At 38.7% G+C, this 22,940-nt stretch overlaps 4 protein-coding genes across 5 annotated transcripts; 2 read left to right on the forward strand and 2 right to left on the reverse strand.

The window, feature by feature from the left end:
• The first annotated feature begins 3,652 nt into the window (after window positions 1–3,652).
• Window positions 3,653–8,930, forward strand: LOC147857803 (exosome complex component RRP45A-like). The gene is made up of 9 exons (XM_087327473.1): window positions 3,653–3,792; window positions 4,656–4,869; window positions 5,456–5,547; window positions 5,627–5,732; window positions 6,997–7,077; window positions 7,164–7,352; window positions 7,901–8,226; window positions 8,297–8,346; window positions 8,459–8,930. Exons 1-9 carry the CDS (start codon window positions 3,674–3,676, stop codon window positions 8,575–8,577), a joined length of 1,296 nt encoding a protein of 431 aa, XP_087183599.1. The 5' UTR covers window positions 3,653–3,673; the 3' UTR covers window positions 8,578–8,930.
• Window positions 8,931–10,430: 1,500 nt separating this feature from the next.
• On the reverse strand, window positions 10,431–11,850 carry LOC147857804 (uncharacterized). Its single transcript, XM_087327940.1, has one exon. It carries the CDS (start codon window positions 11,785–11,787, stop codon window positions 10,645–10,647), a length of 1,143 nt encoding a protein of 380 aa, XP_087184066.1. The 5' UTR covers window positions 11,788–11,850; the 3' UTR covers window positions 10,431–10,644.
• A 373-nt stretch (window positions 11,851–12,223) lies between these two features.
• Window positions 12,224–15,879, reverse strand: LOC147857805 (pentatricopeptide repeat-containing protein At2g39620-like). The gene is made up of 2 exons (XM_087327562.1): window positions 12,361–15,879; window positions 12,224–12,259 (listed from the first exon to the last, which is right to left on the reverse strand). The coding sequence occupies exons 1-2, from the start codon at window positions 15,877–15,879 to the stop codon at window positions 12,224–12,226; spliced, it is 3,555 nt and encodes a 1,184-aa protein (XP_087183688.1).
• A 1,416-nt stretch (window positions 15,880–17,295) lies between these two features.
• On the forward strand, window positions 17,296–22,773 carry LOC147857806 (ALA-interacting subunit 5-like). Of its 2 annotated transcripts, XM_087327218.1 has the most exons (8): window positions 17,296–17,439; window positions 17,981–18,039; window positions 18,162–18,236; window positions 18,335–18,454; window positions 20,459–20,529; window positions 21,221–21,545; window positions 21,629–21,918; window positions 22,251–22,773. In XM_087327218.1, the coding sequence occupies exons 1-8, from the start codon at window positions 17,391–17,393 to the stop codon at window positions 22,294–22,296; spliced, it is 1,035 nt and encodes a 344-aa protein (XP_087183344.1). In that variant the 5' UTR covers window positions 17,296–17,390; the 3' UTR covers window positions 22,297–22,773. The 2 variants fall into 2 exon arrangements, with proteins under 2 accessions (XP_087183344.1, XP_087183345.1); XM_087327219.1 differs by lacking the exon at window positions 22,251–22,773 and having other exon boundaries at window positions 21,629–21,922.
• The last annotated feature ends 167 nt before the right edge of the window (window positions 22,774–22,940 follow it).

The following is a 22,940-nucleotide window of genomic DNA, read 5'->3' on the forward strand; positions in this document are numbered from 1 at the left end:
TGAGCGAGGATTTCATTTCAGATATGTGTTGGAGGGTTTATTGGCAGACTTCAGATAATAACATGTGTCTTATTGTGGTGAAACAGTGTAAAAGGGCGGGGATATCCACCCAACCGCAGGGTGTGTCCACGGATGTGGATGAGGCTCTAAACCCATCTGAGGGTGGTGTGTCCACTCCACCGAGACGGAGACGACAAAAGATGCCAGTCCGACGGAAGGAGGTCGAGTCACACACTGATGTTTATTCCCTAACATCAGATTCAGATGACGCTGCACCGGATGTGGCCATAGTTCAAATTCAGCATGGCAAGGGCATAAGGTTATGGATCCAAACACCAAATAAACACTTCTCCAGGTAGGGTTTATGCGAAATATAAACTAGTATCCTACTAACTGACATGAGGTGTGATGTACCTACTCAAACTACATATTTCTATGCATTCAGGTACCAGCTGACCTGCCAACGTCTCGATTTGGCCCTTGATGTTACCGAGTCAGATCTTGAGACCATGTGCAAGTGTCGTGAAATGGCATCGACGTGGACTATGACCTTATTCACGTTGTGGATGGAGTATTCATTGCCACTCGAGGTGACAGAACGCTTCACCGTCGTCGACCCAGTGTGGGTGACGCTACACCAACAGACAATGAAGGGGCAAGCCATCCTTAGGAAGGTGGCTGAATGTGATTTTATGTTCATTCTGATCGTGCTTGACGGGCATTGGGTGTTGTGGACGAAGATGCGACAGAAAGTTTCTAAGCTAACTAGCAAAGTAGTCTTCTACGATCCATTGAACAACGCAGTGACTAACAACGTGCGGAGAATGGCAGAGTTGGCGATTCGGGAAAATTTCATCTGAACTGTCAGACCACACCATTGTGCCCGAGGGTCGACATCACGTATTGCACATCCCAACTCAGCCAAATTGTTGGGATTGTGGCTTTTACGTCATGAAGACTATCCAAATGTTGGTGGGGGAGTTCTTACAAGGATGGATATCTCCAACTTTTGTAAGTGTAATTGCAATGCCTTATTCATGTGGATTGTGTATAGATGTGTTCTTATACATATTTGGTGACAGGGCACAAAGATGTGGTTCACCAAACGCGAAGTAGATTCACTTCGGAATCATATGGACGAGTGGGCACGAAGGGTACTAGGATTTGCACCTGCGACCGGTGGCTCCATATTGTAAATTTTGTGAATGTTATTTTCAGCACAAATTTTGCTATAGAGCTGATGTTGTAACTATATTTTGGAATCCACACAAATTTTGTATAGTGAGAATCGACTCATTGTATATCGCGATTACTTATTAATGGAAATGTTGTTTACAACAAGTGTTTATCTCAAGTTGATTTGTTTTAAACCAATCACAAGTTGTGATGTAAAGTTGATTTGCTGTTTTCAACCAATCTAAGTTGTGATCTAAAGTTGATTTGTTGTTTTAAAAGTTTCTCAAGTTGTGATCTCCAATACATTTGATGATTCCACGTTTTAAAAAAACCAATTTGGCTTGCCATTATATGCAGTTGTGGCCCCAAATGCCATGGGAGTTGGTATCCCATTATAGTACATGATATGTAGTTCTGATAAGGGGTCTAACCATGAAACCATCTTTATAATCGGATGTGCCAACTCATGCAATGCATTACGAAATCCACATTCAATGCCCAATGTGAGGAGTTAAAGGTAGAATATGCAAACAAGCCAGGTGTTTGGCATACATAGAAGGAGGATGGTGTGGCTTGACATGTGTGTGGAGGAAATTGTGGCCCAAATTTGGTAGAATGTTCAACTACGGACATGTTGACACTACCAATCTCGTGGAGAGACATTGGTAGTTTATCAAATATACTGCCTTAAGAGGGAGGATAAACCGATCAATTACCGATCTTGTGCATGTTTTAATCGGGGACAATCAAACTGGCACTTGCATCGGGGGTACTGTTATTGAATGGTACAAGCAACGACAAGAAATATGTGAGAGTGGTAGATTTGCACCACGTGCAAATTGTAGGGATCAAACAACAAGACTTAAAGAGGCCGAAAGGCTACTAGAGAGGTATGAAACTAATGATGCGACAATGCATATTGTGGACGAGCCCCGATATTGGTTTAAAATATTGAGCTTGACAAAACCGAATGTATGGTATAATGTATCGCTCCATATTGTGATTGCCAAGACCCTACGAGTAAATGTAAGCATATACTCGGCATCAGGATGATTATTGAGAGGCACATGCCACATCTATGAGGGTCGTTGCCTTTTATAGATCATGCAACCCATATGCGCAATGACCATTTCACAGAGACAGAAGTGGAGACAAGGGTAGAACCAGTCGAGGAGACAAACCCTATAACATCACAAATGGAGGAATGGGAGTCGAAAATACAAACGGTTGAGGGGGCTATTCAATGTCTTAGGCAAAGGTTATGATCCCTCGACCGTGCAACAAATTTGGCATGTATGGAGTCCATTGAAGAAATAGGTCAGACGCTGGTGTATCATCTAGGTGCACCGAAACCAACCAATGAAGAAGACCGTGGATCCATAGGGCGTAAGCAAGCAATTGGTGCAAAAAGGGGAGCATCAATCAACATTTCACAAGATCTTATTGGCAGCTCCCCAAACACTTGCAAGGCACACACAGGAAAAATGCAAAGAGGCGCAAGTCGAGCTAGGAGGCGGTTGCCAATATGTGCAACAGAGAAGATGCGATGCTTGCATTGCAATGCCTTGTCCTTTAGATCAAGGGACTCAAATGTTGATTGTTGCAAGAATTGTGGTCGCATCTTGCCATCATCTTTGGATGAGCCATAAACATAGCTTGAGTGGTTTTGCGGACCGGTGCATTTGGGTTTACAATGTTTCAAGTGGATTTATGTTGATTTATGAGTGCATTTGGGAGTATGTCATATGTTGATTTATGTTTTAAGTTTCCTTATTCAAGTATGTCATCCTTTGATTTGGGTTTACGGTGTTTAAAGTGGATTTACGTTCTCTGTTTTAAGTTTTAAGTTTTTTAACTTTTAACTTTTATGTTTTAATATGATTATTTGTTTTAACATAAGTATGGTAAAGATCGTCGATTTTGAATAATTTAAGGTTGAATTTTGTGATTGTTTGATATGTTATTGTAAGTTTTAAGTGTAATGAACAAGCTTATTTGAAGATTTTGGTCGAAATGATACATTTGGTTGGGCGACCAATCAGTTGGGAAACCTGCAAATGTCAAGGTTGGGTGACCTAAAACGGTTGGGCGACTTGCAACAGTCAAAGTTGGGCGACCAACGACTCAGAGTTGGGCGACCTCTAACAGGGTTGGGCGACCATCGACTCAGAGTTGGGCGACCTCTGACAACTTTTTTTTTCGCGCGTTCTTCCTTATCGAAATCTAACGGTGCAGATCGCACGCGCCTTCCTCTAAGCGACCTACACCGTTTGTGGCCGCGATTCCCTCGCCATCCCTCTTTATTATTTGATGCAGAATAGACACGAGCCATACATACACATACATTTATGTACATACACACACACATATGTACATACATTTACATACATACACTGTACATTACATACATAGTGTGCTGCACTCTGTTTCTTCCTCTCTACTCCCTCCCTAAACCCTAACGATCGATCACCCACATCTCCTTCTCTTTCCTGCTCACATGGCCATTGCCACACCTTCCTCTCTCGACGACTTCGTTGCTTCTGCGTTGAAAGAGGAGCTTCGTATCGATGGTCGCAGGCCTTTCGATTCTCGACGCCTCAACATCAAATTCTCCAGGTATTTTCTTTCTTTTCTTCTTTCAATTCTACTACTACTCCTGTCTCCCTCCCTCTGTCCATAGTCAGTAGTCTGTTTTGTGCTTCACAAAAGACCTCTGTCTATTACTTTGTCTAAAGCTGCAAACTGAGTTTATGATTTCGAAGCACAATGCTTCAAGTTGAGGTGACATAATTTGAGGCTCGAAATATTTGGAGCATTGGGCCTTGAAGGATTAGCCTCACCGGATTAGACTTTGAAGGATTTGAAATTCAAAGGATTTTATCTTGGCATCCCAAAACCCATTGAAGGACTTGAAGGTCTTAAGTTTTTTGAATGTTTTGAAGCACAAATCTGTTGACGGATTTGAAGCTCAAATATAAGCCCTGGAAGTCTATAACCAACCCTTTTGAAGTCTTAACCCTTTTAAGGGATTGAATCTAGGATTTGATGCCGAGAACCTTTGAATGCTCAGACTTTTAAAGGATTTGCAGGTAGGGTTTGAAGCCCAAAATCTTTGAGGGATTTCTATCTCTAAACCAAATCATCAATTGATTTGGGTGTGAAATCAAAAGCCTTTAAGCTCAAACCTGAGCCTTTGAAGGATTCAGATAAAATAAAAGTCTTTTGAAAGATTCAGAGTTCATGAATCAATGGCTTTGAAGGATATGAAGCGCAAATTAGAGCCTTTGAGAGGAATCAGAAGCTCTAAATAGGAAAGGAATTACTTTAAATTGCAGAAATATGTTGGGAAAAATCCACGAAACTAATGAACATTTTATTCTCAATATCTTCCGCTTAATTCTGGAAATACTAATGCATATTTTTATGACCCAGTTTTTCCTCTTAAACTGCTCTGACTTAGCAGTCTTGTTATCACACAGGGAGGATGGAGCTGCAGAAGTACAGTTAGGCCAGACACATATAATGTGTGTGGTAAGCTGTCAGCTGGTACCACCCTTTCCGGATAGACCAAATGAGGGTAGCCTCTCAGTGTTCACTGAATTTTCACCCATGGCTGACCCATCCTTTGAACCTGGACGGCAAGGAGAGAATGCCGTGGAGCTAGGTCGAGTTGTTGATCGTGGATTAAGGCAAGTTTCTCTTGTACTCTACCCTTCTATATGCCAGTATTATTATTTTTAGGGTAAATCTCTGCAGCACCTCTTTCCTTGTTTCTGCAAAATGCCCTTTGTCAATCCCTCTCGAGCAGTAAAATGTGCTATCTGAGCATGTATATGATCAATTCATTCCCTTTTCCTTGCTTTCAAGGGCTGACCAGGGGCATTTGGGGACATAATGAAAACTTAGTTGCATTCAGCAAAATAAAGAAAAACACAGTAACATTTCAGAGTTTTCCATGACTTGGTTTCCCTGCCTCTTCAACTCCACAGTTAAGACAACTCAAATCATTGTTAAAAATAAATAAATTTGCCAGAAGGTAATAAAACTTCATTGAGATTGGTTGAGAATCATTTATTAAATGCATACAAAAGGTTTTATTTTAAAAGCATTCCAAGATTCCAAGGTATTTCTATCTTCAATTTCAAAATTAATGGTGATTTCCAATTTTTCATGTGAGAAATTACACTAAACTTGGATCCTTTTTGAAACACTACTTCAAATGCCCCACAGATTGGCTTTGATTTGGTAACTTATTTTTTTCGTATGTGATTACAGGGAGAGTCGTGCAGTAGACACGGAATCATTGTGTGTTATAGCCGGGAAGGCAGTGTGGGCATTGCGAATAGATATTTGTGTACTCGACAATGGAGGGCATGTTTCATTAACCAAGTGATAAGCAGTTGCTGATGTACTCCTTTTTTGGCTTGTAATGATCTCTTTTAATATGCAGAAATCTGACTGATGCAGCTAGTGTTGCTGCACTAGCAGCACTTCTTTCATTCCGTAGACCAGAGTGCAGTACTGAAACAGGGGAGATCATGATATACCCACCAGAGGTGTGGATCCTGCATCTCTTTCCCCCAATGAGTTTGGTCATTCTTCTATATAGAGATTACTCAAGCATGTATAATGCATGGTAGATTTCCTTTAGTGTTCTGGGGCTATGATTCTAATTTGTGCTACTAAGTACCAATTATTAAATACTGAATATTGCATGATTACGACTTTGGATTCATGATGCTGTATATTATATTTGTCTTACAGGTACGTGATGTAATTAAGTTGAGTGAAGTGGTATTGAATTCCTAAACATGCTAGAAATTGATCCTTTCATTCGTCCTTGATCGAGAAATTTACTCTCTCACCCGTGCTTTCTCTAGCAGCTAGTGATGTGGGTAGGTTTCCATGTACAATATCAAATATGTCTTCCCCCATGTTGTGTCACCTCTTCGAGCTCATGATATGATTCTCCCAAGAATTGGTTCACCATGATTGTGCAGGAAAATGAAACAACCAGTTTCCTGTTTTCCATAGATTCCTTTCATTTTTAATGAGTTTATTAAAATTCTTCTCTTCAATCCTTCCACCATGCCTGAAGATGTGCATTGACGGTACACAATTAAGTTTAACGATTTATGGGATATCAAGCTTGTATATGTTGAAGTTACTATAATTCAATATGTTTGTTGTGATTTAATATTCTTTGGTGGCATCCTTCATGAGCAAGCCGTTTCATGTCTCTCATGTATAAGCTGTGACCATTATATTATTTATGGAAACCTCAAGTGTAAGCTCTAAACTGAACTTACAAGCTTTCACTATCCAAGATATGGCACTTTCTCTGATAATCTCGTCATAGCTAAACCAACAAAGGAACATCCAATTACTACATCCATGCATTGCCAGCAGAATGGTATCTTGGTAAGTTCTACGGTATGTAACTCAAGAGTTTGACAGATTCTCCACAGGTTGTGATTACCCATAAGTATATTTGGTGCTTTCCGAATGGAATATTTATTCATGTGGATGGTTGGCGACGTTCAAATCATATAGCTCTCCAATCAAGTAAAACTCGGAAAGTTGAGACTTCAGTACCATTTCAGAACCCAAAGATAAGAACCAACAAAAAATTGTAAATTTGATATTGAATTCCGTGTCAAAAGGTAGGTTAACTTCTACCAGAGACCTTTTTTGGGGTTTCCTGGCAGACAGACTTCTAGATATACTACACAGGTTCTAGATATGTTACCTTGCTTCTATAGAGAGTGAGAGAGAGAGCTCGTCGTTGCATGCATCAGAGAAAGCAACTATGTATTGTAGGTAAGGGAGCCGCTTCCATTGATCCTTCATCATTTACCAGTCTCAGTCACATTTGCATTCTTTGGAGGTGGAGATCTTGTGGTATGGATTTTACAATTTTCATTGTTTTGCATGATATTTTCTAATTAATCAGAACTCATGTTTGAGTATCGTGTAGGATATTACAGGTCATGGACCCAAGCTATAGAGAAGAGCTAGTAATGAAAGGAAGACTCACTGTAACTATGAATGTGCATGGAGATATTTGCACAGTCCAGAAAGGTGGTGGAATTGGCATACGCTCAAGTGAGATAATGCGTTGTTTGAGGATCGCTTCCACGAAAGTACTCGAAATAACATCTTCATTAAAGAAGGCAGTAAGTATACATTTCTAATTTCAAAGGTTAATCATCCTGTCAGATGTGTTAATTTGTGAAAGGGTGCAATTACTCTTCATTGGAGCTTTGATATGTTGGCACTCTGGTGTAAATTAGGTTTTGTCAAATGTGTTTAGCTCTTCATCATACACTTCATCGCTAGAAAATTTTGAAGAGATTTTTTTTTTCATCATCTCCAAAGCCTCTTTTGAGAAAATTGCTGAAGGTTCTTTCCATAGTCACTTGTACACTCTTTTCCTGAATTTCTCTCTGAAACCTTTTTAAAAGGTCTCCTGACCTCCATTCAGGTTATCTATTGTCATGCCACTCTTTTCTGCCAGCGTTGTTTAGTAGCAATCTTTTATTCAATATTGAGCATGTGTATATCCTTCTTTAATCCGTGATTAGACTTGAATTGCAAATTATTTCTATAGGGCCCTGTGTCCTTGTCATAGTCGAATAGTAACAATCAAGAAATGTGAGAATAATCCGATGTTTCTTAATATTTGCATGGAGAATCTAAATTAATGATAGAATCTGTGCTGTAGGTTGAAGCATATGAAACAGAGAGAGCTCAAAGGAAAATCAAGAGGCACAGAAACGTTTTAGCACAGGGCAATGCATATGATATCAGTGAAAATTGTCAAAAGGACTCCGAAATGGTGGAGGCCATGCTTGAAAATGAAAAATCCAGTGCTGGAATAGGGGGAAATTCAGAAGGTTCTAGTGATAATGATTCAGATAGCCATTCAGATAATGCAAAGGAGGTCGGTGAAGACACCGCAGTTATAAGACCATCAGAGAATAAAATACAGAAACCTGCAGAACTTGACCAACCAAATGATTCTTTGTTTGAGGGTGGTGTTTCACAGTGGTATGACGTGTGACTGTTCTTATATTTCTTTTTAGGCTCAGGCATGACTCAAATATATAGTTTGCTGCAGGGAGGAAGCTGCAAATCCAATAAAAAGTGCAGATCTAACCAGTAATATTGGTGAGATTTTTATCTTCCTGGTGTCGTTGCCGAGGCCAAAAATAATTTTTAACATGAGTTTTCTTTATAAATCTAGTACAAGCTTTTGTTGATTTTGTCTCTCATTGTGCAGATGCGCAAGGGTTCTTAAACCAAGTTGCAGCAACAATTGCAGATATGGAAAACCCACAGAGTTTACATGACACAGTTAAGAAGAACAAGAGGAGGAAAAGGAGAAATAATGGGAACTAAAGAGACATCAGAACATCCAGATCATGCTGTGCTCTTTTGCCTTATTCTACCCTAATCAGCACTCTTGGCTTCCAAACCCAGGTATAAATCATAGATTATCTGACATTCAGGTTTGATGGCAAGCCTTTCAATCTTGCACTTTGCCCCTATTGAGTTAAAAAGATTTCTAATGCGGAAGAAGTGAAGATATAAAGCAGCACATTATTCACTGGTGATTGCAACATTCCTTCAAAAGCTCTAGAAGAGAAGCAAGCTTTTGCCTCATCCATAATTCAGAAAAACTGTTTTGGAAAGCTTAGTCTCTGTAGTATGGATACATTTTTTCTAATATCTGATCATTTTGAATTGAGGCTAACCTAAGTCTTATTCGACATCTCATCATACGTATGTCCTTGCTAATCTCATTGCAGATAGCTGTCGGTATTTCATTGCCAGGAAGGCTTTTGTTACGATCCATTGGTTTGGAAAAAAGTAGTGTGTACAATGTATTTTGAAGTAGTGGACTGTTTTTTTGAGGGAAAAACTTTAATACCCTAGTTTCTTGCTCCAAAATCCCAAGATTTTGTTATTTCGTGAATGCCGTTAGTTCAAACCTGAAATATTTTGTACAGGGTAATGAGCTTCATGAAACGACACATTAAGAATGCTAAGAAATTGGACTTTTACTTACATTTCTCTTCAGAAAAGCATTATGCACAGTAATGTTATGTGGACAATCGTTTCAATCTTGACCACAAAATATCAATCAAGCTCGGTCATCATTTTAATATTCATGTAGGAAGTAATAGTTAATTATCTAAGTTTCTTTGTTTGTTGGATTTGAAATGTGGGCATGTTTCTCATTATTGTGGTTGAAAAAGGATTTTATATCTCACTTTGCATGGTACATGCAATTTATATGTTGCAAGGATTAACCAAATGTCGAATCTCTAAATTCATTAACTGTCATTTGTCATATTTTATAGTTGTATACGATGTAATGCCTATTGCACATTTATGCCAAATTTGCCCTCCAAGTGTTGGAAGAAGATTGGCTTGACCTTGAAATTGAAGTGTTGGTGGCCATGATATAAACATTTGATGCTGAATTTTGACAAGGGCAACATGTTCTTGAGACATTTTTGGACATGTGTGATATAGGAATATGATTCCTCTTCATTTGGATTTAGAGACATGAGAAGTAACAAGGCAAAGTTACGAGAAGGAGAATGTGTAGTACATTAATAGAGCCGAAGCCTAAGCTTTCCAATAATTAAACATGTGAATTGTACTAAGCATTTGTTACACATTAAAAGTAACTTGCCATTATTTTGATGTTAAACTTCTAGGCTCTCGCTTTCTTTTGGGTACTAGAGCCTAAGATTATGTTATTGCCTGACTGGACTAACTGTTTTCAAATCTTCCCATATGAAAACACTTGGGCAATTTGGACTTCAAGCATTACTAACTAGTTTTATCATTTTCCCTTAGTTAGAGGGGTATTAGTCAAACGCTGTGTGCATTGGTTTCTGCCATAATTATGTTTTTTCTGGTGTAGCCTGTAGGGATGAGAGATACACTTGAAAGAGAAGGTCAGGTCAAAATCTGGATAGGGAGCACTATGTAACAAAACTTTGCCTGGGAAAGCAAGATGATGATTATTTTTGAAACACTGTTCATAGCATTTGACTGAAAATGATATAACATTGTTGGTCATTTTCAACCTATAAAATCGCTAATCCATGAGATCCAAAGTTCATCTTACAAGGGAGGGGCTCTTGAATACATCATTGAGCTTCTCAATGCGAGCCCATTAATAAAATAGTTAGGCTCTATGGAACTTTAATTATAATTCCAGTGAATGAAGAAAGAAAGAAAGAAAGAAAGATGTATTAACGTCTTCTAAGGCCAAATTTGGCCCATGAGACAATTGGTTTACAACAATAGAGTATTTATCCAATCATCATAACTAAAAATAAAATTAAGTAAAAAAAAAATAGAACTTAAACTAAAAGAGTTCTAGTAGTGTACAATATGTAGTATACTCGAAAGTGACTATACACTAAGCCTAAAAGAGAGATATGGCATTCATTTAAGGGGGAGTCTTGACCAAGTACGGAAATCCGATCCATTGCTAACTGCGACCCCGATCCCAGAATCACCAATCACATTGTCTTCATTCTTACTCAAACCCAAATAATACATCCTCAACGATTGGTCAGGCATGACCACCACATAAGGAGTTCCAACCACATAATTATCCCACACATCTTCACCTTTCCTGGGCTTCAAGATTGGTCCACCAGGCTCAGGTCCACACTGATCATCCCTTGTCCATACTATACCATCATTAGATTTAGCAAGACCAATACAGAAATCAAACTTGAAGTTGGAACCTTCATAGAACATCAAATATTGCCCATTGTATCGGATGATGTGGCGAACGGAGACGCCACCTTCATCCCACGCACCAGGCTTGCCACGCGAAAGCACCCTTCCTTGCTTAACCCAACTCATACCATCATGTGAGATTGCTAGGCCAGTGGAGAAGAACCCACCCGATTCTCGAGCGTGGTAACTCATGATCCACTTATCATCATACAGATTCATATTTGTGTTGGGTTTCGGATTGGGATTGGGCATGAGAATCCGAGGCCACGAGATGGCATTCTCATCCCATGAGTTTTTCTCACCGACGCCGAGGATGGGCCCTTTCGAGGCACGCTCGAAATGGATGCCATCCGCAGACACGGCTACACCGGTCTGGAGCCTGACTCCTCTGGCTACGCCAGGTAATCCGGCGAGAGGTAGCTCATCGAAGCTACCCCCGAAGTAGTACAAGTGCCACTTCTTGGAGATCTGATCAAACACAACATCACCAACGCCAATGTGGACACAATCAAAAGCAGACACATCATCCGACGGATCGAGGATCGAGCCATGGTCGGATCGAGCGAATGAGAAGCCACCATCTGTACTTGTGGCCACACCGATGCGTCCAGTAGGTAGTGTAGGGTTGAAAGGTGGGACTCCCATGTTCCACATGTCTGTGCCTCTACCATAGTAATACATGTTCCATGCGTTGTGGTCACTGGAGAGAGGGTTTTGTTGTATTACAACAGGGCCAGCGAACTTCTTCTTGTCCCAAGCAGTGGAAGATGGATCTGCAGGGCCTAATACCCTGCTTGAGCTCCATGACAGGGAGCATGGTAATGATGATGACGATGCCATAACGTCCTTTCCTTGAAGATATTTCTTCACATGATGCCCTAAGCTTATCTATCTGTCTGCAGGGAATTTATTTATTTAGTGCCCCTGAACTTTTCTTTATTTCCCCAAATACCCTTATCCTTAGCAGCATTAGATGAAGGGAACTCTTTTATTAATAGCCCTTTCCTTTGGTCAACCCTGACAAAATGAGAGAGGACAAATTTAACTGTATTATCGCCCAAATAGCCAAAACAATCGAGAAAAAAGGGTAAGAACAATTGCCCCATATGATTGATTACATGTACAAATTATAAGTGCATGTACGTTTGTAGTTATATGTGCATATTCATGGTTTTGGCCAATTTCAAAAAGTGCAATTAAAATCCCATAAATTTTGAAACAATAAGAAAAGTGTGTCTTCACCTACCAATGTGTGACATGGGACACTTGCAAGAATTTACAAAAGGGTAAGAACAATTGCCCCATGGGACACCTACCAATTGTAAGGAATCATGTATATAGATATTTGACATGCTTACTAATCTATCTACACATATGTAAGGAATCATGTATATAGATATTTGACATACTTACATAAGCCGCAGTATCCATTACATCTTCTAGGATTGCATGTTCAAAGGCATGCCTAGCAAGCTCCATGTTTCCCCATTTTTGGCAAGCTCCCAAAACTGAATGCCAAATTATAGAACTAGGCCTGAATGGCATTTTAGTGACAACTGCTAAAGCCATCTCAATGCAGCCTGCTCGGCCAAGAAGATCTATGATACAAGTGAAATGCTCAGGAACTGCTATCGAACAAGAATCATTGATTATGAAGGCAAAATACACTTTACCCCACTCAAGTAAACCCTCATGACTACACACATTGAGAATGCTAACAAATGTAATCATGTTCGGCGATACACCTTCTGCTACCATTCTACGAAATATGTCAAACACATATTTGCTTTGTCCAGTTTGTGAGTAACCTCCAATTAGAGCATTCCATGATATTAGATCTTGGACTTCAGCTTTATCAAATATTTCTTGTGCGTCTAGAAGTAAACCACATTTGGCATACATATCAAGCAAGGTATTTGTGCCAATAAGTTCATTATCCAACCCTTTCTTCACAATTGCGACGTGCATTTCCCTACCCTTGACACTGGCTCCAACAATTCCACATGCTCGTAAGCCACACACAAAGGTTACAGTACCTAATATGATGTTTTCTCGTTCCATTAGTTCAAAACAATTGAGAGCTTCCTCACAATATCCATACTCTACATATCCTACAATAAGCATAGTCCATGTAACCACATCTCGGGCCGGAATCTTATCGAACGTTGTTTCTGCTATAGCAAGTAAACCACATTTAATATACATATCGACTACTGTGTTCCCAACTATAGTTTCTATCTCTAACCCTTTCTTTACAATCTCTATATATACCTCATGGCCTTTCTCTATAGCTCCTATGCTTCCACACGCTTTTAAGCAGCAAGAGAGCGTGACCATATCAGGAGTCAAATCATCCTCATTGTCATGCATTCTTTCATAGCAGTTAATGGCTTCTTGGCTTTTACTAGCTTCAGCATATCCTGAGATCAATGTGTTCCATGATATTATTGTTCGAAACTGAAACTTATCGAAGACATCTCGAGCTTCAAATAACAACCCATGTTTTACATACATATCAACCAATGCATTGCCGAGAAGAACCGGTGTTTCCAGCCCTTTTTTCACTATTTCTGAGTGTATATCATACCCTTTCTGTATGGCTGGAATGCTCAAACAAACTTTTAGAATACTAGTAAATGTGGCACAACTTGGCGAAACACCGTCTAATTGCATTTGTTCAAAACAATCCAGCGCATGCATCGAATCACCATATTCATAATAACCAGCAATCATCACAGTCCATGAAACTACATCTTGCTCTTGAATCCTATCAAAAACTTTCAAAGATTCTTCAAGAAAACCAAATTTAGAGTACATTTCAAGCAATGCATTGCCAATAAGCACATTGCTTTCCAATCCCCTTTCAATAACCTCTCCATGTATTTTCCTTCCACTTTCGGCACAACAGTGGTTGTAGCAAGCTCTCAAGATACACACTAGTGTCATTGTACCTGGAGAGATACTCTCACGTTTCATTTGTTCGAAACAACGAAATGTTTCTTCAATTTCTCTTTGATCACTATAGCCTGATATTAGCGCCATCCACAATGCTTCATCTCGAACATAAAGCTTGTCAAAAACATCTTTCGCATCCAAAAGGTGACCACATTTCACATACATATCAACAAGGGTGCTCCCCCCCACAAAGGTTTCTGTTTCCAGTGCACCTATTTGAACGATGTTTACATGCATCTCTCGGCCTTTGTCTATGGCCTTTATGCTGCCACAAGCTTTCAAAATGATGCTGGTAGTGATTGCACCTTGTGAGATACCTTCACATTGCATTTGTTCACTGTAACCTAATACTTCTTCAATATGCCCATTCTCCATAGATCCTGACAACAATGCAGTCCATGACACTTCATCTTGCACAATGAGCTTCTCAAACATATATTGTGCTTCTAAGAACAAGTCACATTTCGCATACATATCGACCAAGGTACTGCCAATAAAAGAATCTCTATCTGGAAAACCAGCTTTAGTTATCATGGCATGGATTTCTTGCACTTTGGTTATGGCTCTTATACTTCCACAAGCTTTCAAGCCATTCACAATGGTCACATTATCCCATCCAGTGCCTTCTTCAAGCATTTCTTCAAAATTTCTTAATGCTTTTTCATTATGCCCATGTTCTGCGTATCCACCAATAAGTGCATTCCATGCCACAATTATGCTATCTGAACGGCTATCAAACACCTTATGTGCTTCTTCAAGTGACCCACATTTAGCATACATATCAATTAGTGTGCTTCCTACATAGATATCTCTATCAAACCCTTTCTTAACAATCTCACCATGCCTATCTCGACCATTGTACAAGTCTCCCAAGCTGCTGCAAGCTTTCAAGCTGCAAACAAAAGTCACAGAATCTGGATAAATACCTTTGGCTTTCATCCATCCAATACAAGAAAGTACTTCCTCATTATAGCCATTCTCAAGATACCCTGTGATAAGTACATTCCATGTAACGATATTCATGTAGGGAACCGTCTCAAAGACATAGAGAGCTGTTGTCAACAAACCACATCGTATGTACATATATATCAATGTACTACCAATGTAAGCATCAGTTTCCAAGAACCCTTTCCTCATGACATCACTATGTATTTCTTCACCTTTAGGCATGTTTCGTATACTTCCACATGCTTTCAGACCACAAACAAGGGTAACTGCATCCGGGGAAATACCCTCATCTTTCATTCGATCAAGAAAACTTAATGCTCTCTCACCATGACCATGTTCAGCATAACCGGAGATTAGTGCATTCCAAGAGACTATGTCTCGATCTGGAAGATTAGGAAACAATTCTTCAGCTTTTTCTAAATACCCACATTTTGCATACATATCAACCAATGTATTTCCAATGAAAATGTCCTTTTCCAAATAACGGTTGTGAATAACCTCTGCATATATCTCTTCTCCTTTAACAATAGATCCAATGCTACTACAAGCTTTCAAGCTACAGACTAATGTGATAGCATCTGGAAAGATACCTTCACCTCTCATTTGGTTGAGACATTGAAACACCTTCTCGCTGTAACCATATTCTACATATCCTGAAATAAGTGCATTCCATAAAACGACATTCCGAACAATAAGATGGTTAAACACTTCTTCTGCTTCTAACACCAAACCACATTTTGCATACATGTTGATCAATGTACTTCCAATGAACACATTTGATTGGATCAATCCTTTGTTACTAAGATCAAGGTGTATTTTCTGGCCTTTCTTCACATCTTTATGTATAGTGCAGGATTTAATCAATGTGACTAAACTATAAGCACAGGGAAATATACCACTTTCTTGCATCTTTTCGTATAGAAAAAAAGCTTGGTTCAAGTCACCATACCTGGCATAATCTGAGATGTTGAGAGAATTGCAAGAAGCTTCTTTCTTCTTCTTCTGCAAGAACTTCTGTGTGCTTGCCATGATTCTTAAGCTTATCAGAAGATCAAGAACTAGAGGAATGAGTGTGAATTGAGAACCATTTTCTCTGGAATGTGGAAGAATGCATCATGGAACTTGAAGAAAGGGGGGTGGAAGACTCTGTTCCCATCTGCGTCAGTGTAGAATCCGGTTACTTCTAATCCAATGAAGATTTATGTGGAATTCAATCAACCTCTCCATCAAATTCCTTCATACTCTGCTTTGCTGGTTTTCTTCACTGCTGTTGCAAATCAAATACATATGGGTGCACACATACATACACATACGTATACATGTATGTATGTACTCGAATGCATGGCACATGCATACATATATGTATACATACCGTATACATACACATACCATGTATCAAATATGTACATACATACGGTATGTATACCTTGCAAGTGTGTACATAATTGCAACCGTATGTATTAATTATCTCTTTCTTTATACCTTGCTCTTAAGGTATCCATTAGCTACCAACACGAGGTTGTGGGCTCGGATACTAACTTTCACACGCATCTTTCTTATATCATAAATCACTTTTTTAATCCCAAACTACATGCCATATTGGTGTCACATTAAATCGATCAAAAGGCAACGCAATTGTGTTTAGGGTCTTGCTTTTAAAGAGATTGCCTTATGTAAAAAAAAATATATGGCAAAATGCTCGAGGTTGTAGGGTAGAAAACCAGATATCCAAGAGAATTGTTGGTATTAACGTGCAAGGAACCAAAAAATTTACATGGTGATCATTGCTACGAAGCGAGACATTTGAGGCCTACCAATTGGTTGGGATGCCCATAGGTAGAGCCATCACCAAGCCTATTTATATTGCACACTAATACGAGGGCTCATATGTAATGGGGTTTCGAGGGAATTAGTGAACAATCTAGTCTAAAGGTCGAGTACATGAGGCAAGCTTTTGCCTATTGGACGAATGAGAGTTTCGTAGGCTTTTTACCCACACACGTTCTATAACCTCGTAGAGAACCATTGCAAAATTCCTTGTTTGTAATTGTCACAACCACCACGTAACAAAAGCAAATGCGCCATATAACAACATCCGGTACAAAACTCCTGAGAAAAAGATGTTCCTTGGAAGGCAATTAATGCACATGTCGCGCATCTTTTTTCTGGAGAATGTATCCGACGATCAATACCATGGTTCAAGGCAAAGGCCTCATTATCATCCACTTATGTATACATACATACATACATACATACATACATACATACATATTGATGGGCACAAAGAAGGCCATTGGGCCAAAAGTTTCTAGACCTTCCTAAAAGTCAACCAATGCTTTAGAATTTGGTCAAAGGGTCAAGGGTCAACATTCCACACCCACAACCCCCACACAACCTCCTCTCTCTCTCTCTCTCTCTCTCTCTCTCTCTCTATCCCCTGTCATTCCTTCTCCCTCAATTTGTCTTCTCTCTCTCTCTCTGTGCCTGTCTCTCTGTGTGTGAATCTGTGAATAAGGGCACGGTTCCTCTTGACCTTTACCATGAGTTCTGTTGGAATCCATCCACCGAAGAAATCCAAGCGCCCAAAAGGTTTGCATATATTTCTTCTTCTCGCTCAGTTTTTATATTTTTTCTATTTTGTTTTATTTTGTATCTATGATTCTGCTTATATGGCCAAAAACATTTCTGATGCCTTCAAATCTAGGAGAGGAAGACTTGCCTTAGGACAATGTTTAGAGAACTCATCTGATTCAAATGAGTTGGAGAAATTTTATGACGTGAATAACAAAGCAGATGAGTTCCAAACGAATGTTCTTTTCTCCTTTCATGTGTAAAACACCGGAATTTTTTGGGCATACTTGGATGAGGTTCAGAACTTAGTTTCTGTGAATAAAAAGAGACTTTTTTTTTGTCATAATCTGATGAGATTCAGAAAACACACTATATGTGATCTATACAAAAGGGAGACTTTTGTTGTTAAGTTTCAGTAAAAAGTTATAATGCGAAAAAGAAGAGGTTTTCTAATCTGATTGTGGAATGCTGGGTGTTTTTCATATGTGTCATTGATCCATGATTTGTAACACTAAAAAGGGTTCCTACTCTTTCTATAAAAGTGCTGAATTGTGTACAGAATCACGCATCCTACAACAGGATTTGCCGGCTTGCAAACCATTGTTGACACCGAAATGGGTAAAACTCACACTTCAAATCCATTTTAAATTTTGTTTCTCTGATAAATAAATCAAGAAATATCAAAATGTAGAAGTTATCAATCAACATAAACAATGACTGTTCGCGTTATTGAATGCAAGGTTATTGCAATCTCCATGCTGCTTGGAGTGATCTTTATTCCAATCGGAGTGATATCGCTAATGGCATCTAGAACAGTATGCTTTTGGAATTCTTGTTTGATGTTTCTGGCTTAATAGGAATTATCAAAGTTGGAAGAATAAGCGTTACATTGATTTGTTTGTATATGTATTAGGTGGTTGAAATAGTCCATCGATATGATGACACATGTCTACCAGTCAATCTTACTTCAAAATCAGAAAAGGTTCAGTTTATACAAAATGCCACAGAAAATTTGTGCCCAGCTACAATAACGGTATGTAGAGAGAGAGAGAGAGAGAGAGAGACACACACACACACACACACATATATATAGAGAGAGAGAGATTAATGTCTTCTAGAGGCTAAAATTAGCCTATTAGACCAATCGTGATTACAAACATGGGTGAATATTTGTCATCCATACTGAAATAAAAAGGAAAGCTCTAGATCTCCTAAACCTCCATGATCATGATCTCAATGCGCAGTGTATGATGATTCTGGGGATGGTTTACAAAGGATGAAGCACATAACTAATATGTATGAGAGTATTGGTGACTGGACGTCATATCCGAGATTGGTTGATGTGGGGAAACGAGGCTATGCTGAAGTTTAATAAGAGCACAATCTGTTTTCTCATGCGGGCCGGACATGACGAGCAATGATCTCCATGATCTGATGACAGTGTGGTTTATGTACCTTATATCTTGGTACTCATGGTCTACGCAATCATCGGCATTCCTCTGCACACTCTACGGCAACTAAAAACATTTTCAGTGGAGACGTGTGCCCATGGAAGAAGGCCCACATCTCCACTGTGCTTATATAATGATTGATTCCCTATGCATTTGAACCTCAAGCAAAATTTTGGCCAAATGTCAGTGGCCAAGCTTCTTTATCATTTATGAAATGGCAGTGAAGTTTGCATGGAAGGTGGCATACTTCTCTCTGATGTGCTTGTAAAGTTAGTGATGCAGAATTTCCTTTGCATCCTGTGTGCTAATATAAGCGTTGATTCTCTTTGCATTTGAAACTCGAGCAAGGTTTGGCCAAAGTGTCATGAGTCAGACTTCTATATCATTTGTCGAATGGTGATGAAATCTGCATTGAGGTGGCATACTTTTCTCTCAGTTGCGTGTAAGCTTGCACCTACACAAAATGTCCCTTCTTTATCTCCCTTTCACATAATTAGCAAGATATGTTGGCTTTAGGTATGCAAAGTACTTTTCCCACTTGGATCTCTAGCTGGTGGGGTATAATTCTGACTTGGAGCACTCTGGGTCATGTAATCGTCCATGTATCCTGTTCTCTGTATGAATCCATTGTGTTGAAAAGCTTATGAAATTATCTTTGTAGTAGGCCATTGTTGTTGGACCACTTCACATTATGAGGATCACGATCGTCTGTGTTTTGTTGTCACCATTTCCTTTGATACTTACAATGGTGATATTTTTTCCCATTCTCCAGGATTTGGTCAATGGGTTGCTTCCTCCTTGCTATACCTGAGATTGGTACAAAATGCCCTTCAATCTTGCGCAGGGTTGGCATTTAGAGCCTTGGGGATACCCATGAATTGGAGAGAGAGAGAGAGACCCAAAATCAGAGATGGAAATCGTTTTCCTATTTCTGAGGTATTGGGGATTGCATAATAATTAGGATATGCGCAATGCTTTGTATTTGATGGTAGGCATGGAGTCAAAGCATATCTACAAAAGTTGAAGGGAGTATTAATGTGGCAATTCTCTTTCTTGGGGGTAGTTGAAATTCTTTCCTAAGTGGAGTGTTCGTCTTGCCTATTGGCAATTCAACATGTTCCACTACCCATGTATTTAAGGTTAAAAGTTTTATCTCATGTTGAATTGCCAATTAAGAGTTACATATCTCATGTAGATGATGAATAATCACACGAATTTTGTGGTATGTGCCTTGTAAATACAGATCCATCTTAAGAGTTTTATCTCATGTAGACGATGAATAATCACATGAATTCTCTCCAAAATTCTGTAAGACCCAGAAATAGATTGATCCATTCACTTTCTTGGAGGGAAACTATGGCGTTATGGGGAAATGAATATGAGCAATATAATGTATATGGGTTTTTTGTGGGATTGGGAGAATTTTCTGATATGGGGGAGCTCTCTTACTATGAAGACTGCAATCACTCGGGTTGAATTTTGTGAAATAAGGGAGAGAATAGGATTCCTCTAAAATGACAAGGTTTCTTCGTTAAAAATGTGTGTCAAAAATTGAAAATTTGAACACCACCATTTGAATCTTGCAGGTACCAAAGCATATGAAGCGACCCATATATGTGTACTATGAGCTCGAAAATTTCTATCAAAATCATAGAAGGTAAGATTTTCACTCCTTCAACAGTGTTTGCTCAATTAACCACACGCCTCATGAAATGATCTTTTTATTCTATCTGTAAAAAGAAAATACATTGTTATGATGACAATTTCAGAGTGATGTGAGATGTGAATGCATCCTCTATCTTCCTTTCCTAAGCTTCCCAGGGAACACAATAGATTAGATGATCATAATGTAGATATGTGTTCTGTGTATGTGAAATCTTGATTAAGTGTTAGTATTAAGGTTAGATAGTAGATGGCTTTATTTGTCTAGCTACAATATTTGTAGGCGTAACCCACCATATCGATCACATTAACAATATATAAAGCACATGTGTTGCTGGGTTCTTAATTTTCTAATCCCTAATCAACCACCATTTATGTCTGATTGTCTTTGGGGTTCAACTTTCATTCTTGATTAATGGAAACATTCTTGATGAATACTTTTGCAATCATTTATCTTTCCGTAAATCCAAGAATTTCACTTCGTCAACATAAACATAATTTCCAATGCTTTTGCAGTAATCTGTCTTTTATAAATCCAAAAGTCTCACCTCTGACAATGAAATACAAATGTGTCCAACTGTCTCTATTAATCATGACTCCAATAATAAAGGCTAAACAATATAGAAATACAATCCTATCATGTTATTCATTGCAAATGTATTATAATAGCAAGGTGGTATGTGCAGGTATGTGAAAAGTAGGAGTGACAGTCAATTGTTGAATGGAGACTCGACTACAGGCACATCAAACTGCAAGCCAGAGCAATACCTGCTAAACAATGCTAGCCTCCCTATCATCCCATGTGGTCTCATTGCCTGGAGTTTGTTCAATGACACATATGCTTTTACAACAAATAGCACAACTGAGATTTTTGTAAACAAGACGGGAATCGCATGGAAAAGTGACCGAACAAATAGATTCGGTTCAGATGTGTACCCGAAAAACTTCCCTAACAATCGAAATCTAAGTGGTGTTTTGATTGGTGGTGCAGATCTTAATCCAAACAAATCTGTAAGTAATTGAAGGAATCAAATCAGATTTGCTCAAGCACAATACATTAAATGGTCCCTTTTTTTGTGCCTTATTTTGCACAGTTGAGTGAGGCTGAGGACCTTATAGTGTGGATGAGGCCTGCAGCTTTATCACATTTCCGCAAACTATATGGAAGGATCGAGCAAAATTTGGACGCCAACACTGTCTTGAATGTCACAATCAATAATGTTTATAATACTTACAGCTTTGATGGGAAGAAAAGACTAGTTCTTTCTACCACCAGTTGGCTAGGTGGCAAGAATGATTTTCTCGGAATTCTATACATTACAGTGGGAGCTGTCAGCATCTTTTATGCATTTGTATTCTTTGTGGGTCATTTATCACATCCAAGGTGAGTATTTTATCCATGCATATGCATATATATGCTTATATCAATATGATAGAACCTAGTTTGCACACTTTGTTGTTCTAAGTTAAAAAACACAAAAACATTGTTTCGTTACTAATCACAGAGAGTATGCAATCTCTATACAACCCTCCGTTACGTTGGTAACAGAATGCAAAGGAAAATGAATTGAGAGAAATGGTGTTGTGTCTTTTCTGAATTCAGAATAAACACTTTTGTGCACAAGCACACAGACTTATAGATCCGCAAAATTTAATGTGTATATTCAAACTTGTGTACAAGAGGATGACATTCTTTTTTTTCCTTGTTACTGACAGGGATCTTGGTGATACACAATATTTATCTTGGAATAGAAGAGGTTAAAGTGATGATAAGTCAAATCATAATCTTTTATGATTTGCGAGACATTGGAGAATTATCAACATTGGGCGATTTAACTTCCATGAATCACCCTCATTTTGTATGTACAGAATCGAGGTTGTGAGAGGGTGGCATCAAAGTTGATTGATTGATTGATCATTCCCTCTATGATCTCCTTTCTTACAATTTTATTTTGTCTTCCACGAATCACCCTTGTTATATAGCACACCTTCTCTTGATCCAACGTGACCATTTGGACTCTTCCCGAGAATCATGCTCTACTATTCAAAGTTACACTCGCTATTAAAACACGTAATGTAATAAATTAAAATATGTGACAATTTACCTATTGATTGTCAATCATGAGCATATAATAATGTAAGTTTAGAATGTTGAATATGTATTTACTTATATTTCAAGCTTGCTATGCTACTTTTGCTAAAACCTGAAAAAGATATTAATGAAAAAATTAAAAATTAAGGATTTCCGCAAGCCAAATGTCATTCATCTATTTTGGTTGAAATTTTAAAAGGTAACAAAAAAAATTGGGTTGAAATTCTTTTAACTAATTTTGGTTGAAAGTGGAATGTTTTCTTTAATTTTTTTTCTATGATTTGAAAACATAGGTTTTATCCCTCAAAAGTTCC

The sequence above is a fragment of the Azolla caroliniana genome, unplaced genomic scaffold, assembly GCF_043228905.1.
Source record: "Azolla caroliniana isolate FFs.n. ecotype wild unplaced genomic scaffold, voAzoCaro1.0.p SCAF_11, whole genome shotgun sequence".
Lineage (NCBI taxonomy): Eukaryota > Viridiplantae > Streptophyta > Polypodiopsida > Salviniales > Salviniaceae > Azolla > Azolla caroliniana.